The sequence below is a fragment of the Budorcas taxicolor genome, chromosome 14, assembly GCF_023091745.1.
Source record: "Budorcas taxicolor isolate Tak-1 chromosome 14, Takin1.1, whole genome shotgun sequence".
NCBI lineage: Eukaryota > Metazoa > Chordata > Mammalia > Artiodactyla > Bovidae > Budorcas > Budorcas taxicolor.
Genome location: NC_068923.1, coordinates 82,968,958 through 82,983,566, shown reverse-complemented (window position 1 = coordinate 82,983,566; position 14,609 = coordinate 82,968,958). Strand labels below are relative to the sequence as shown.

General features: G+C 38.5%; 1 protein-coding gene across 1 annotated transcript in view; it reads right to left on the bottom strand.

Annotated features, from left to right (window-relative positions):
- Positions 1-14,609, bottom strand: part of RAD54B (RAD54 homolog B) — a 104,240-nt gene that overhangs the window by 27,674 nt on the left and 61,957 nt on the right. Inside the window, exons 8-9 of the mRNA XM_052651914.1 lie at positions 5,322-5,461; positions 2,587-2,877 (exon numbers count right to left, since the gene is read on the bottom strand). Coding sequence (XP_052507874.1) covers positions 2,587-2,877; positions 5,322-5,461 — 431 coding nt within the window. The remainder of the gene's footprint in view (positions 1-2,586; positions 2,878-5,321; positions 5,462-14,609) is intronic.

The following is a 14,609-nucleotide window of genomic DNA, read 5'->3' as shown; positions in this document are numbered from 1 at the left end:
CATCATGCAAAATGCAGGGCTGGATGAATCACAAGCTGGAATTAAGATTGCCAGGAGAAATATCAACAACCTCAGATATGCAGATGATACCACTCTCATGGAAGAAAGCAAAGAGGAATTAAAGAGCCTCTTGTTGAGGGTGAAAGAGGAGGGTGAAAAAGCTAAGACTATTTAAAAAACTAAGATCATGGCATCCGGTCCCATCACTTTATGACAAATAGAAGGGGGAAAAGTGGAAACAGTGATGATTTTCTTTTCTTGGGCTCCAAAATCATAGCGGACAGTGACTGCAGCCAGAAAATTAGAAGACGCTTGCTCCTTGGAAAAACAGCTATGACAAACCTAAAGAATGTATTAAAAAGCAGAGACATCACTTTGCCAACAAAGGTTCATATAGTTAAAGCTATGGTTTTTCCAGCAGTCATGTAAGGATGTGAGAGTTGGACCATAAAGAAGACTGAGCATCAAAGAATTGATGCTTTTGAATTGTGGTGCTGGAGAAGACTCTTCAGAGTCCCTTGGACTGCAAGGACATCAAACTAGTTAATCCTGAAGAAAATCAACCCTGAATATTCACTGGAAGGACTGATGCTGAAGCTGAAGCTCCAATACTTTGGCCATCTGATGTGAAGAGCTGACTCAATGGAAAAGACCCTGATGCTGGGAAAGACTGAGGGCAGGAGGAGATGGGGGCGACAGAGGATGAGATGGTTAGATAGCATCACTGACTCAATGGACATGAATTTGAGCAAACTTCAGGAAATAGTGAAGGACAGGGAAGCCTGGCATGCTGCAGTCAATGCGGTTGCAAAGAGTTGGACACGACTTAGCAACTAAGTAACAACATCGAAAGAGGAGAGTGAAAAAGTTGGCTTAAAGCTCAACATTCAGAAAACGAAGATCATGGCATCTGGCTCCATCACTTCATGGGAAATAGATGGGGAAACAGTGGAAACAGTGTCAGACTTTATTTTTGGGGGGCTCCAAAATCACTGCAGATGGTGACTGCAGCCATGAAATTAAAAGACGCTTACTCCTTGGAAGAAAAGTTATGACCAACCTAGGTAGCATATTCAAAAGCAGAGACATTACTTTATCAACCAAGGTCCGTCTAGTCAAGGCTATGGTTTTTCCAGTGGTCATGCATGGATGTGAGAGTTGCACTGTTAAGAAAGTGGAGTGCCAAAGAATTGATGCTTTTAAACTGTGGTGTTGTAGAAGACTCTTGAGAGTCCCTTGGACTGCAAGGGGATCCAACCAGTCCATTCTAAAGGAGATCAGTCCTGAGTGTACTTTGGAAGGAATGATGCTAAAGCTGAAACTCCAGTACTTTGGCCACCTCATGCAAAGAGTTGACTCATGGAAAAGACTCTGATGCTGGGAGGGATTGGGGGCAGGAGGAAAAGGGGACAACAGAGGATGAGATGTCTGGGTGGCATCACCAACTCGATGGATGTGAGTTTGAATGAACTCTGGGAGATGGCGATGGACGGGAGGCCTGGCGTGCTACAATTCATGGGGTCGCAAACAGTCGGACAGGACTAAGCGACTGAACTGAACTGAACTGAACTGAACAACATCAGAGTAGGGACTGTACTTAGTTTCAACTCCCAAACAGAAAGTTCTCACTGTAGCCCAAACTGCCTTATGTTCAAATCCAAATGGACAGCTCAACTATGTGGCCATTAAAAACCATATCTGTAGAAGGCATCTAATGTGGGGAAATGACTATAATTTATTTAGTTTAAAAAACAGATTTTTAAATAATAAGCATAGCATCATTACAATTAAGTTTCTCTAGAAAAACACTACACATGTGTATCTTTAAGCTCCTATTTTCTCACCAAAAAATGGGGATGGTAATAATACTTATTCCATAAAATTCTGTGAAGAATAAGTAAAATAGTATTTGAAAAGTACTTAGTGTTTGATACATGTAAATGTTTAATAAGCATCAACTAAGATCATTATTATTATTAATACCAAATGTGATTTTCTCTAACTGAAGAGCTTTACCTCTTAATAACAAATTTCTCAAAGTGGTATTGCCAGGCCACAAGTTACATAAAAGTTTAAGGTCTTTGATACACATTACTAAACTGTCTCCCAGTTGAACCAATTTACATTCTAACCAGTAGATAATTTTTATTTTCTTCTTTGTGATTTTCACAAATTTTATACAATAATCATGTATTACTTCTACAATGAGGAAAAAATAAATTATTTCTTAATGGTGGATTTTGTATGTGTCAAACCAAACAAAGTGACTGGCTTTATTAACATAAGATAGGAAGGGAAACCAGGACCAAGCATTAGGTGAGGCAGTAGGGGGCATGGGACACAAAATCCAGAAGGAAGACCCTGAAGCCCAGTTCACCCCTCGTTCAGCTCCATGAATAAGGACATGCTCTGAACAACAAGCAGAAGCATGGAGGAGCTCCAGAGAAGAATCACACCAGAGAGGCTGCACAGCTTTGGGAAAACACACAAATGTAACCTCAGAGATCAGTCTCATCTGCCCTCTCGGGTTCATATGACATAGAACCCTCAGCTCATATTCCTGACACAGTCTCACACATTACTTACCTTTATTGAGCCGAACAAAAGGCAGGGGTGATTGCACAGTTTTTTAAGAGCTCCGATACATATTAAATGAGAAGTATTTTCCAACAATCCTTGAAGACAGAATCTGACGGCCTGAGAATTTAACAGTTTTCTATAAAGTGCAATCTGTAGGGCTCCTGGTCGGCAAAAGACTACATTCTCAATTTTAGGAGGGAGATATTGATTTATGACTTCTTGGGTTCTTCTAAGGATGAAGAGTCCAGTGAGGCAAGTAAGTTCAGCTGCTCTTTGCTCTCCTAACTCCCTTTCTTCCTATGGAAAAATAGTAGACTTAAAAGTGTTTTAGACAAAAATAATACATGTAGTTAAAAAAAATATTAAACATTTTATCATGATCAAACATTTACTAATTGCTTCCCTTCAGATTTATTTTAAACAAAAATTATTTGAAACACAGTTTAGAACAGAAAAACCAACAATCATCTCTTTAAATGTTTAGCATAATCATTTAATTAAGTGAAGCCACAGTCTTCAAATCCTTGCTTGTTTGGCTATTGCCACCACTGAGAACCACTGGAAATCAATAATCTACAAACTGAATTATCTGAAAGCAAGCTTTTATGTGAAGATACGATGGTACAATAGTCTTAAAATCATTATCAAAGCACTAAAAAAGCAAATTCTTGGAAGAAAACATTTTGACAAGTTACTGATCCTAAAACTAAGCCTTTAAGAAATTACTGGCACAAGGCACTGCTGACTCTTTCAAAATCATTACACATTGTTCATTATATAATTGTACATCTTTAAAGTCAAAATACAGTATGAGTGAAATATATGTTTAAATTCTCTTCATAGAATCTTCTAATCTTCTACATTAGAATCTTCACAGTATAAGTACATATTTGTTTTTATATAGATCATGGAATTATTTCCCTTATATTTTAAAACTATTTTCGATTTTTCTTCCATAAAAACTGGGTCACAGGTCAGAAAATACAGTGATGCAAAAATAAGAAAATTAAAGCCAACTTTCATTAACCAGAAATAGCAAATGTTGTCAAAACTTTTTACAAATATCTTCAAAATCATTTTGTTTACATAAATATGCAAATAGATGTTTTATTTTTGTTTGTTACAAAAAACATGATCTCAAACAATAAAGCATCATGGAAACTAGAAACCAGTTTGGTTTATCATCATAGTCCCCCATGTCTGGAGCTTAGTATTTGGCCCACTTCAGGGATTTTATATGTAAATACTGGGAAAATAAATGAATGTGATCTTATTTTTAAATAATGTATCATATGTCCATCAGCAGATGAATGGATAAGAAAGCTGTGGTACACATACACAATGGAGTATTACTCAGCCGTTAAAAATACATTTGAATCAGTTCTGATGAGATGGATGAAACTGGAGCCAATTATACAGAGTGAAGTAACCCAGAAAGAAAAACACCAATACAGTATACTAACACATATATATGGAATTTAGAAAGATGGCAATGACGACCCTGTATGCAAGACAGCATAAAAGACACAGATGTGTATAACGGGCTTTTGGACTCAGAGGGAGAGGGAGAGGGTGGGATGATTTGGGAGAATGGCATTGTAACATGTATACTATCACGTAAGAATCGAATCACCAGTCTATGTCCGACGCAGGATACAGCATGCTTGGGGCTGGTGCACGGTGATGACCCAGAGAGATGTTATAGGGAGGGAGGTGGGAGGGGGGTTCATGTTTGGGAACGCATGTACACCCATGGTGGATTCATGTCAATGTATGGCAAAACCGATACAGTATTGTAAAGTAAAATAAAGTAAAAATTAAAATTAAAAAAATAATAAATAAATAATGTATCATAAACATTTTCCTTTCTATGAAATATATGACATAATTATTTTTATATGGTTCCTGGTTCATGGAAAATGCTCAGTAACAATCTGTTAACTAATCACAGTATTGTATTAATTCTGAGATTTACTTTTTTTCTCACTTTAACTTCTCTGAAATAGGATGCTTTTACAATTGATGACTTCTTACAATTAAAACTGATAGTATGTTTTGCTACTGGTACAAAAAATAATGGTGCATCCTAGAATTAACAGTATCCTAGATGCAATGAAATATACAACATGTAGCATCTAACTTAGATTTTCCTATCTTCAGAAATGTTTATTTCCAACTAGTTTGTTTTCCTTAGTTTTATCTAATTTCTTTTACCCTTACAGCTAAACCTTTAAGCATTTAATAAAAATCTATGACTATTTCTTTATAATAAATTCCTAAAGCTGGTACTTAGAGGCCACAAGATACATTCAAATTTAAAGCTTTTTAATACATATTGGCAAACTATCTTCCAATCATACCAATTTTTATTTCAACCAGTAGAGGACAGTATTCTTAAGTACATTTCCTATTACAATGCAAATCTAACCAACTAAAACATCAATAGAAAAGTACAAAAATCACTTCACAGTTATTTACATTTTTCAAAATCAGTAAAGGTAAACATTTTTATGTTTACTGTCATTTATAATTCTTTGTGAAGTACCTACCAATGAATGTTTTTAAAGTGATAATGTCATTTTACAAAGTAAGAAATGCAAGAGAAGTTGAAAGATTGTGCAGAAAATAAAACATTCACTCTACTAATTTATTTTTTCCTAAATTAAAATAATACCCAAGTTATAGATGATTTTCCTAGATAAACTGGTCATTTTTAACCTACTTATTAAAGTAAACTATACCTCAGAAGCAGAAGGTTGTCTTGATATAATAATGGGTTCTTCATATATTTTTCTATAAGCTGACAAAGAGCCTAATATTCCTGGATTTACAAAATCAATTAATGTAAAAAATTCTTGGAGATCATTCTGAACTGGAGTACCTAAAGAGATAAAAGTGATCAAAAGGTCAAGTTTGTATTTTACAGTATCAGTTGTTTAAAGAAACTTGTACTCTCTTCCCTAAGAGGACTACATATAAGCAAAGTCTCAAATTAAGAAAGGGCAGCTAAACGAAGTTTTTGAAAATTAATAATCCTATGAATTTTTAACTCCGGTTGTAACTGTGAACTGAAGTCTTATTTAGTACAGCATCTTGGCAAAGTACAGGCTCTAGAGTCTGACTGTGCTGTGTGCTTAGTCACTCAGTTGTGTTTGACTCTTTGTGACCCCATGGACTGTAGCCCACCAGGTTTCTGTCCATGGGGATTCTCCAGGCAAGAATACTGGAGCGGGTTGCCATGCCCTCCTCCAGGGAGAGTCTGACTATTTGGGTTCAAATCCCACCTGTATCACTTACTCTCTGAGTAACCCTGAAAAGTTACTTATACCAATTTTATTTGCTGTAAAATAGGAATAATAATGGCAGTCCTAGGCTTGTGAGGATTAAATGAATTAATTCATGCACTAAGAACAGTGCCTGGAGCACAATAATGTTCCACAGCTGTTATCTGTTACTATTAGAACTATGTGACTCTGGACAAAGTTGCTTAAGTTCTTTGAAGTTAAACTGGGGATTGTTTTTTCACTTAAAAAAGTAGAAAGATAATAATTTCCCAGTGATATTACAAAGAAAAGTAAAGACAAAGGATGTGAAGTACCTAATGTTTAGTAAATACAATGAAAGGTACCTAATATTAATACATTACAAAGTAATCAGATAAAATGGGGATCTTCACTAATCCTGAAGAGTGACAGAGACTCTAATGGATTGATACACCCTGCACATACTACATGCTCAATAACTTTTGGCTAACTAATTTTCAAAGAGACACCAGCAGGTTTCAATAATAATAATAATGTCAAATGAATATATAAATCAGCACAGTAAAAGAGCATAATTTCAGATGAGTTTCAGACAAGAGACTACAAAAAGTTGTCCAGAGATATAAATAATGTAAGATGTACATTAAAATGCACTTATTTCAGTAACAGACAACACGAACTTTTACAATGTTAGAGAGTTTCACAATCACTTTCTTTGAAATTAAATGAGTAGACCGAGGTTGGACCAATACTTACTGATTTTTTTAATACATCTAGTTAGTTTAAAAAATTTTTAGACACATCACAGTTAAGAAAATACATTTATATTGATATGCATTTTGTAAAACCTTTAAAAGAATCCATGACAATGATTAATAAAAAAGTGGGGGAACAGGAAAAGCAAGAAGGGAACAAGAGGTACACGGTTCATTGTGATTGGCTTCCAGTCAGTAATCCAAATGATTAATCCAAGCTAATCCTGGTAGTTCTGTCCCCTTTGCCAACGAATAATGTTAAGAAACAGTTTGTCTCAGACTAGGTTCTCAGAAGTAGAGCCTGAGATACAAATTAGCTACACATGATTTATGGAGAAATGACTCAGGAGAAAGGGAATCAGAAAACGCAGGGGAAGAAACCAACAATGTAGCTTGAGTTAAATTACAGGGAGCCTTAGGGCAAAAACTACACCATATAAAGTTGCTCCTGAAATTATCCTAAGGTCAAGGAGTTGGCATTTTCCACTTGCTGCTCTATATAAGTCCATCATTGACCGAGCTGCAAGGGAGAGAAGAAGCTCTCATTCAACCAATGATAATTCTCCAGATAAGGCAGGAGAGTTTTTTAACCAACAGCCCCAGCAGCTAAGGGGTGGGTCCGACAGCTCAGAAAAAGGGAGCTAGGGAGGGCACCGACAGTGTCCGCCAACAGTATGCAATCCATCTTGTCCAGTGAGACAGAAGAGGAAGTCAGGAGAAAAAGGCAGAGCCAGCCCCTGTTGTCCTTTAAACATCACCACATCTAGCTGTGATGTCTGGAACTGCTCTGGCCACTTGTTACAAGCATGGGGATGAAGTCAACACCAAACACGGCACAGCAAAGAACAAAAAGAACCAGAATCCTTGACAACACTGTTGAGCTGCTGGGTCACCCCTGGAACCTGTCTTCACTCTAGATTTGCAGTTGTGTGGGAGAATAAGCACATTTAATTCACATATCTGTTACTTGCAGCTGAAATCACCCTGAGACACAAGGGAAAGAGGCAAAAGCAAAGCTGGAAAAAGGAAAGGTGGAACACAAGGGGGTAGGGAAAGGATTTAGGGCAAAAAATAATAAGGAAGTAGAGTAAAGTGGGAAAAGAAAAGATGGATTTCCCTGGTGGTACAGTGGGTAGGAATCCGCCCACCAATACAGAGGACACAGGTTTGATCCCTGGTCCCGGAAGATCCCACACACCGGGGAGCAATTAAGCCTGGATCCCACAACTACCACAGCTAGAGAAGCCCCCGTAATGAGAAGCCTGAGGATGGAAAAGAAGAGTGACCTCTGCTCTCCACAACTAGAGAAAGCCCACTCACAGCCACAAAGACCCTGGGCAGCAAAAAAGTAATAAACTCTTTAAAAAAGAAAAGAAGGGGCTATAAGCTAGGCAATACACTAAGACAGTATCATTCTGAGAAGCTGTCACAAATGTCTAGAAATACTTCAGTTCCCAGCTCGCTGCTTTTAGTATTCCTTTCTAATTCTAGACTACGTGGAACATGTAGAAGAAGCCAAATAATATAACGTTAATAAAAGTTCAACAGCAATGTCCAATGACAAGAAAAAGGAAACACTAAAGATTTTTCAAGTTTCTGTATTTACTAAAATTATTTTCAGAGCTATGGAAGTGAAATTCAGAGAACTTTCTCTTCCCCTACCTCTATCCCAGCAATAAAAGCTTTTTATTTCATTGTTTACTTTTAAGGAGACATAAATCTACCACCCAACCCAAGTACAGGAACACTACCAATAACCTACAGCTATATCCGTGTCTCTGATCTCCATAAAAAGGCGTAAGAGCTCTTTATACATACTCCTCTGTGTATTTTTCCTTTAGGTCCAATAATTCCACTTTTAGCAGTCTACATAGAAAAAAGTAAGTGCTTGCAGATATTCATCACATTTCAAAATTATGCACTGTAATAGAAAAATGTTTACATTAAGTGTATTTTGATGTGCATTATGTGTGGCAATGAATAAAGATGGATTTTGTATGTACTGGATTGGCCAAAAAGTTCATTCGGGGTTTTTCCATATGATCTTATGGGAAAACCCAAACAAACTTTTTGGCCAACCCAATATATACAAAAAATAAAGAAATAGGCATGTATGTTGTGTGTGTGTGTGGTGTGTGTGTGTGAATAACGAAACATGACAAAACGCTAACAGCTCATTATGAAACTGAGACTCAAGGATGACTTCCCTTCCTAGTTTCTAAGCATCCCATAATACAGCAGTACATATATGTATCTGTATGTCTGCGTATATTTTTAACTTTTTCTCTTCAATAAGAATTTCGCTTCAAATCTCATATTTTTCTTTTTTAGTCTATAAATAAAGGATATCTAATATCTAATGAAAGGCTATTTGACATAATGAGATGTTACGAATTGACCTGTGTCCCCTCAAAATTCATATCTTGAAGTCCTAATTCCCAATGTATTTGAAAACAGGCCTTTTAAGGAGGTAAAGTTAAAGAAACTAATAAGGGTGAGGCCCTAATCCAATGTGACTTGTATTCTTTCAAGAAAAAAGACACACACAGGGATACACATACTCAGAGGACAGGCCATGAGAGGACCCAGCGAGCAGACGGTCATCTTCAAGGCGAGGAGAGAGGCCTCAGAAGAAATCAAGCCTGCTGACAGCCTGAGACTGGACTTCCAGGCTCCAGAACTGTAGGAAAACACATTTCTGTTGTCACTGAAGAAATTGACCACCCACTCCATGGTATTTTGTTATGGCAGCCCTAGAAGTTTACTATACCTCTATTAAATTTTATTTTAATTTTAATATTGAAGCTTTCCAGGAAATATTAACTGAATATTCTTCACAGCACTGGGCCAGATAAGAGCAGGAAACAACATCAAAATCCCTTTCACTGGATTCTTCAGACAGCTTCTGAGCACCTGTTATGTGTGCAGCACTGCACATACTCATAACCAAGTGTTAATTCCATAAGAAAACACAAATCACCTTGGGAGTAAGATACCCTGCCACTATTAAAAAGAATTTATTCAGGCAATTCTGAGCAGATAAAAACCAACTATAAGCATTTCTAAATATGAGCGGTTACCTAGTGCTAGTTTTCACCTACATTTGCAGCTCAGCAGCAGCAGCGACCAGGACAGGAAAGCAGAAACAGGGACCTCTCTGGTGGTCCAGTGGTTAAGAATCCACCTTGCAAGGCAGGGGACCGAGTTCGTTCCCTGGTTGGGGAACTAAGACCCCACATGCCACGGAACAACCAGAGAGCCTGCTTGCCACAACAACACAACAACAACAGCAAAAAAGGTCCCACAAGATGCAGCAAAGATCTACAACTAAGACCCAATGCAGCCAAATAAATAAATATATTTTTTTAAAAGAAAAAAAGCAGAAACAAGGTAAAGAAGACAAAGCACAAATAAAGGGGGAAATGCTAATTCCTCAAAGGAAATGACCTTATTGGTCATCATTGGCATAGTCCTTCTGAATGGAGTCCCAGAATCATTTTCTACTGAAAATATTAAATTTATTAATCTCCAAAATATATAAGCAGCTCATATAGCCCAATATCAGAAAAACAAACAACCCAATCAAAAATTGGGCAGAAAACCTAAACAGATATTTCTCCAAGGAGGACATACAGATGGCTAATAAACTCATGAAAAGATGCTCAACATCACTATTAGAGAAATCAAATCAAAACTACAATGAGGTATCACCTCACACTGGTCAGAATTGTTGCTGTTCAGTCACTCAGTCACGTCTGACTCTTGCAATCCCGTGGACTGTAGCACAGCAGGCTTCCCTGTCCTTCACTACCCCCCAGAGTTTGCTCAAACTCGTGTCTATTGAGTCAGTGAGCCCATCCAACCATCTCATCCTCTGTCACCCTCTTCTCCTGCTGCCCTCAGTCTTGCCCAGCATCAGGTCAGGGTCTTTTCCAGTGAGTCGGCCCTTCACATCAGGTGGCCCAATGTATTGGAGTTTCAGCTTCAGCATCAGTTCCTCCAGTGAATATTCAGGGTTGATTTCCTTTAGGATTGGCTGGTTTGATCTCCTTGGTGTCCAAGGGACTCTCAAAAGCCTTCTCCAGCATCACAGATCAAAAGCATCAATTCTTTGGTGCTCAGCCTTCTTTATGGTCCAACTCTCTTTGACTATACGGACCTTTGTCAGCAAAGTGATGTCTCTGCTTTATAATACACTGTCTAGGTTTTAATACAATGGTCAGAATGGGCATCATCAAAAACTCTACAAACAAAAAAGCTGAAGAGGATGTAGAGAAAAGGGAACCCTCCTGCGCTGTTGGTGGGAATGTAAACTGATACAATAATTATGGGGAACAATATGAAGATTCCTAAAAAAAAAAAGAAACTAGGAATAAATCTACCATATGACCCAACAATCCCACTGCTGGGAATATACCCTGAGAAAACCACAATTCTAAAAGACACATGTACCCCAATGTTCACTGCAGCACTATTTACAATAGTTAGGACATGGAAGCAACCTAGATGCCCATCGACAGATGAATGAATAAAAATGTGGTACACAGATACAATGGAATATTACTCAGCCATAAAAAGGAACACATTTGAATCAGTTCTAGTGAGGTGAATGGATGTAGAGCCTGTTATAGAGAGTGAAATAAATCAGAAAGAGAAAAATATTGTATATTAATGCATACATATGAAATCTAGAAAAGCGGTATTGATGAACCTATTTTCAGGGAAAGAATAAAAACAGATACAGAGAATGGACGTGTGGTCACGGTGGGGTAAGGAGAGAGCAGGACGAGTGGGGCAAGTAGCACAGATATATATACACTACTGCTAAGTCACATCAACCATGTCCGACTCTGTGCCAGCCCACAGACAGCAGCCCACCAGGCTCCCCCGTCCCTGGGATTCTCCAGGCAAGAACACTGGAGTGGGTTGCCATTTCCTTCTCCAATGCATGAAAGTGAAAAGTGAAAGGGAAGTCGCTCAGTCGTGTCTGACTCTTTGTGACCCCATGGACTGCAGCCCACCAGACCTCCCTGACCATCACCAACTCCCAGAGTTCACTCAAACTCATGTCCATCGAGTCAGTGATGCCATCCAACCATCTTATCCTCTGTTGTCCCCTTTTCCTCCTGCCCTCAATCTTTCCCAGCATCAGAGTCTTTTCAAATGAGTCAGTTCTTCACATCAGGTGGCCAAAGTATTGGAGTTTCAGCTTCAACATCAGTCCTTCCAATGAACACTCAGGACTGATCTCCTTTAGAATGGACTGGTTGGATCTCCTTGCAGTCCAAGGGATTCTCGAGTCTTCTCCAACACCACAGTTCAAAAGCATCAATTCTTCGGCACTCAGCACAGTCCAACTCTCACATCCATACATGACCAATGGAAAAACCACAGCCTTGACTAGAAGGACCTTGCTGGCAAAGTAATGTCTCTGCTTTTCAATATGCTGTCTAGGTTGGTCATAACTTTTCTTCCAAGGAATAAGCGTCTTTTAATTTCATGGCTGCAGTCACCATCTGCAGTGATTTTGGAGCCCCCCAAACTGAAGTCTGACACTGTTTCCACTGTTTCCCCATCTATTTTCCATGAAGTGATGGGACTGGATGCCATGATCTTCGTTTTCTGAATGTTGAGCTTTAAACCAACTTTTTCACTCTCCTCTTTCACTTTCATCAACAGGCTTTTGAGTTCCTCTTCACTTTCTGCCATAAGGGTGGTATCATCTGCATATCTGAGGTTGTTGATGTTTATCCCACCTTTCTTGATTCCAGCTTGTAACTCATCCAGCCTGGCATTTCTCATGATGTGCTCAGCATATAGGTTAAACAAACAGGGTGATAGCAGACAGCCCTGTGGTACTCCTTTCTCGATCCTGAACCAATCAGTTGTTCCAAACAGGTTTCTAACTGTTGCTTCTTAACCTACATACAGCTTTCTCAGGAGAGAGGTAAGATGGTCTGGTAGTCCCATCTCTTTAAGAGTTTTCCAGTTTGTTGTGATCCACACAATCAAAGGCTTTAGTGTAGTGGATGAAACAGAGGTAGATGTCTTCTGGAATTCCCTAGTTTTCTCTATGATCCAGCGAATGTTGGCAATTTGATCTCTGGTTCCTCTTCCTTTTCTAAACCCAGCTTGGGCATTTGGAATTTCTTGGTTCTCATAATGCTGAAACCTAGCATGCAAGATTTTAAGCATGATCTTACTAACATGGGAGTCACTGAATCAAACTGTCCGACTCACAAAGAGTTGGACAAGACTGGGTGACTGAACAACAACAACAAAATAAAATTTAATTTGTAATGCTAGTTAAATTGGTATTTTCTTATAATTGAGAATAGTAGTAAAACTGTTCACTTTTGCTAAAGGACATTATCTGATTGTCAAATAGAAGAGAATCCATTTTTGTGCGCTGGGTCTGGGTCTGGTTGCCACGTGTGGGCTTTCTCTAGCTGTGGTAAATGGGCCACTCCTTCATCATGCTGTGCAAGCTTCTCACTGTGGGAGCTTCTCTCGTTGCGGAGCACAGGCTCTAGCCAGGCTTCGGTAGTTGTGGCTCTTGGGCTCTAGAGCCTGGGCTCAGTAGGTGTGGTGCTCAGGCTTAGTTGCTGCACAGCATGTGGAATCTTCCCAGACCAGAGACCAAACCTGTGTCCCCTGCATTGGCAGGTGAATTCTTATCCACTGCGCCACCAGGGAAGTCCTCTTTTTTTTTTTTCTTCTATTATTATTACCCAAAAGTAATCTGAATTTCTCACTCTTTATTTTTGTTTTCCCCCTTGAATGCCAATCTTTTTAACACTATAGCTATACTACTATTTAGATAAGCAATATTGATGCCACATTGAGCAGTAAAAAGAAATAATCTCTGCTTTGCTCTTTTTTCCATTGCTTTTCTGGCCCCAAGGATTTCAAAAATCAAAGGCTAGTCAAGAAGTATAAAGAATCCACTTTGACTAAATATGAAGAATGTAAAGGTCATTTAACAGTTCCCCAAATCATTTCTAAAAAGCATATATAGTCTCAAAAATCACAGTTGGTAATGGTAATACAATCCTTCTACACAAATTGGAAGTCAAATAGCCATAAATTATTTAAAAGTGGGCACCCTCTATAGCCCAACTCAGTGAGGGCACAGCAGGAGGGCGGTTTCTCTGTTGCTCCACGGCACACTTCTACCCTGAAGATGTATACTGGAGGAATAAGCTGTTGGTCACACCCCTTCTCCCTCATTTTAACATCACAGGAGAGCTCTGACATGCATAAAGGACACATGGAGGACACAAAGACGTGGGATATAATGCATAAAAATAACCATGCCCTGCCCATCCTTTCTAAAAGGATAAAAGATGATCAGCAAAAAGAGTCTTGAGCAGAAAACAGAAGGGATGTAAACATTAGTAAAGACAACTTTTTTCTCCTGCTACCAAAATGGTAAGTTCAAAGCACCACACATGACCAAAATGAGGTATGGGAAAATAATTCCTTTGAGTTATTCAGGCCTAATTTTAGTCTAGGCCTTAAGCTAAAAAGGATAAGGCAGAAAAGTATTCTTACATTTATGTACAGTCTATCCCACTTTTCCAGACAACCTGGGCTAGAAGCTTTGGCCAGCAAAAAACCATATGCATACAGCACAAACATGGAAAAATAAAGGATATTCGTATTAAACACTTATCATGTAAGGGTAGTCTTCCAAGAACTACACATGAATTAACTCATTCGACCCTCAAAACATAAGGAATCTATTTCACACATAAGAAAATTGAGGTACGGAGAAGTATAACTTGCCCAAAGTTGCACAGCTGTCAGACTTGGAAACCAAGCTCAAGCAGTCTAGCCCCATCTTCTACTTTCTCTACCATGATACCATCGTGTTTATTCCTCAAAGAATCCAAAATCTGGGAAACATTACACAGGAATTTGATAATTCAGAACCCTACCGAAACTCAACTAACCCATGTTGATTAGTATGAATTCCACTCAATATCATCAATTCTTTGGATGTCAAATA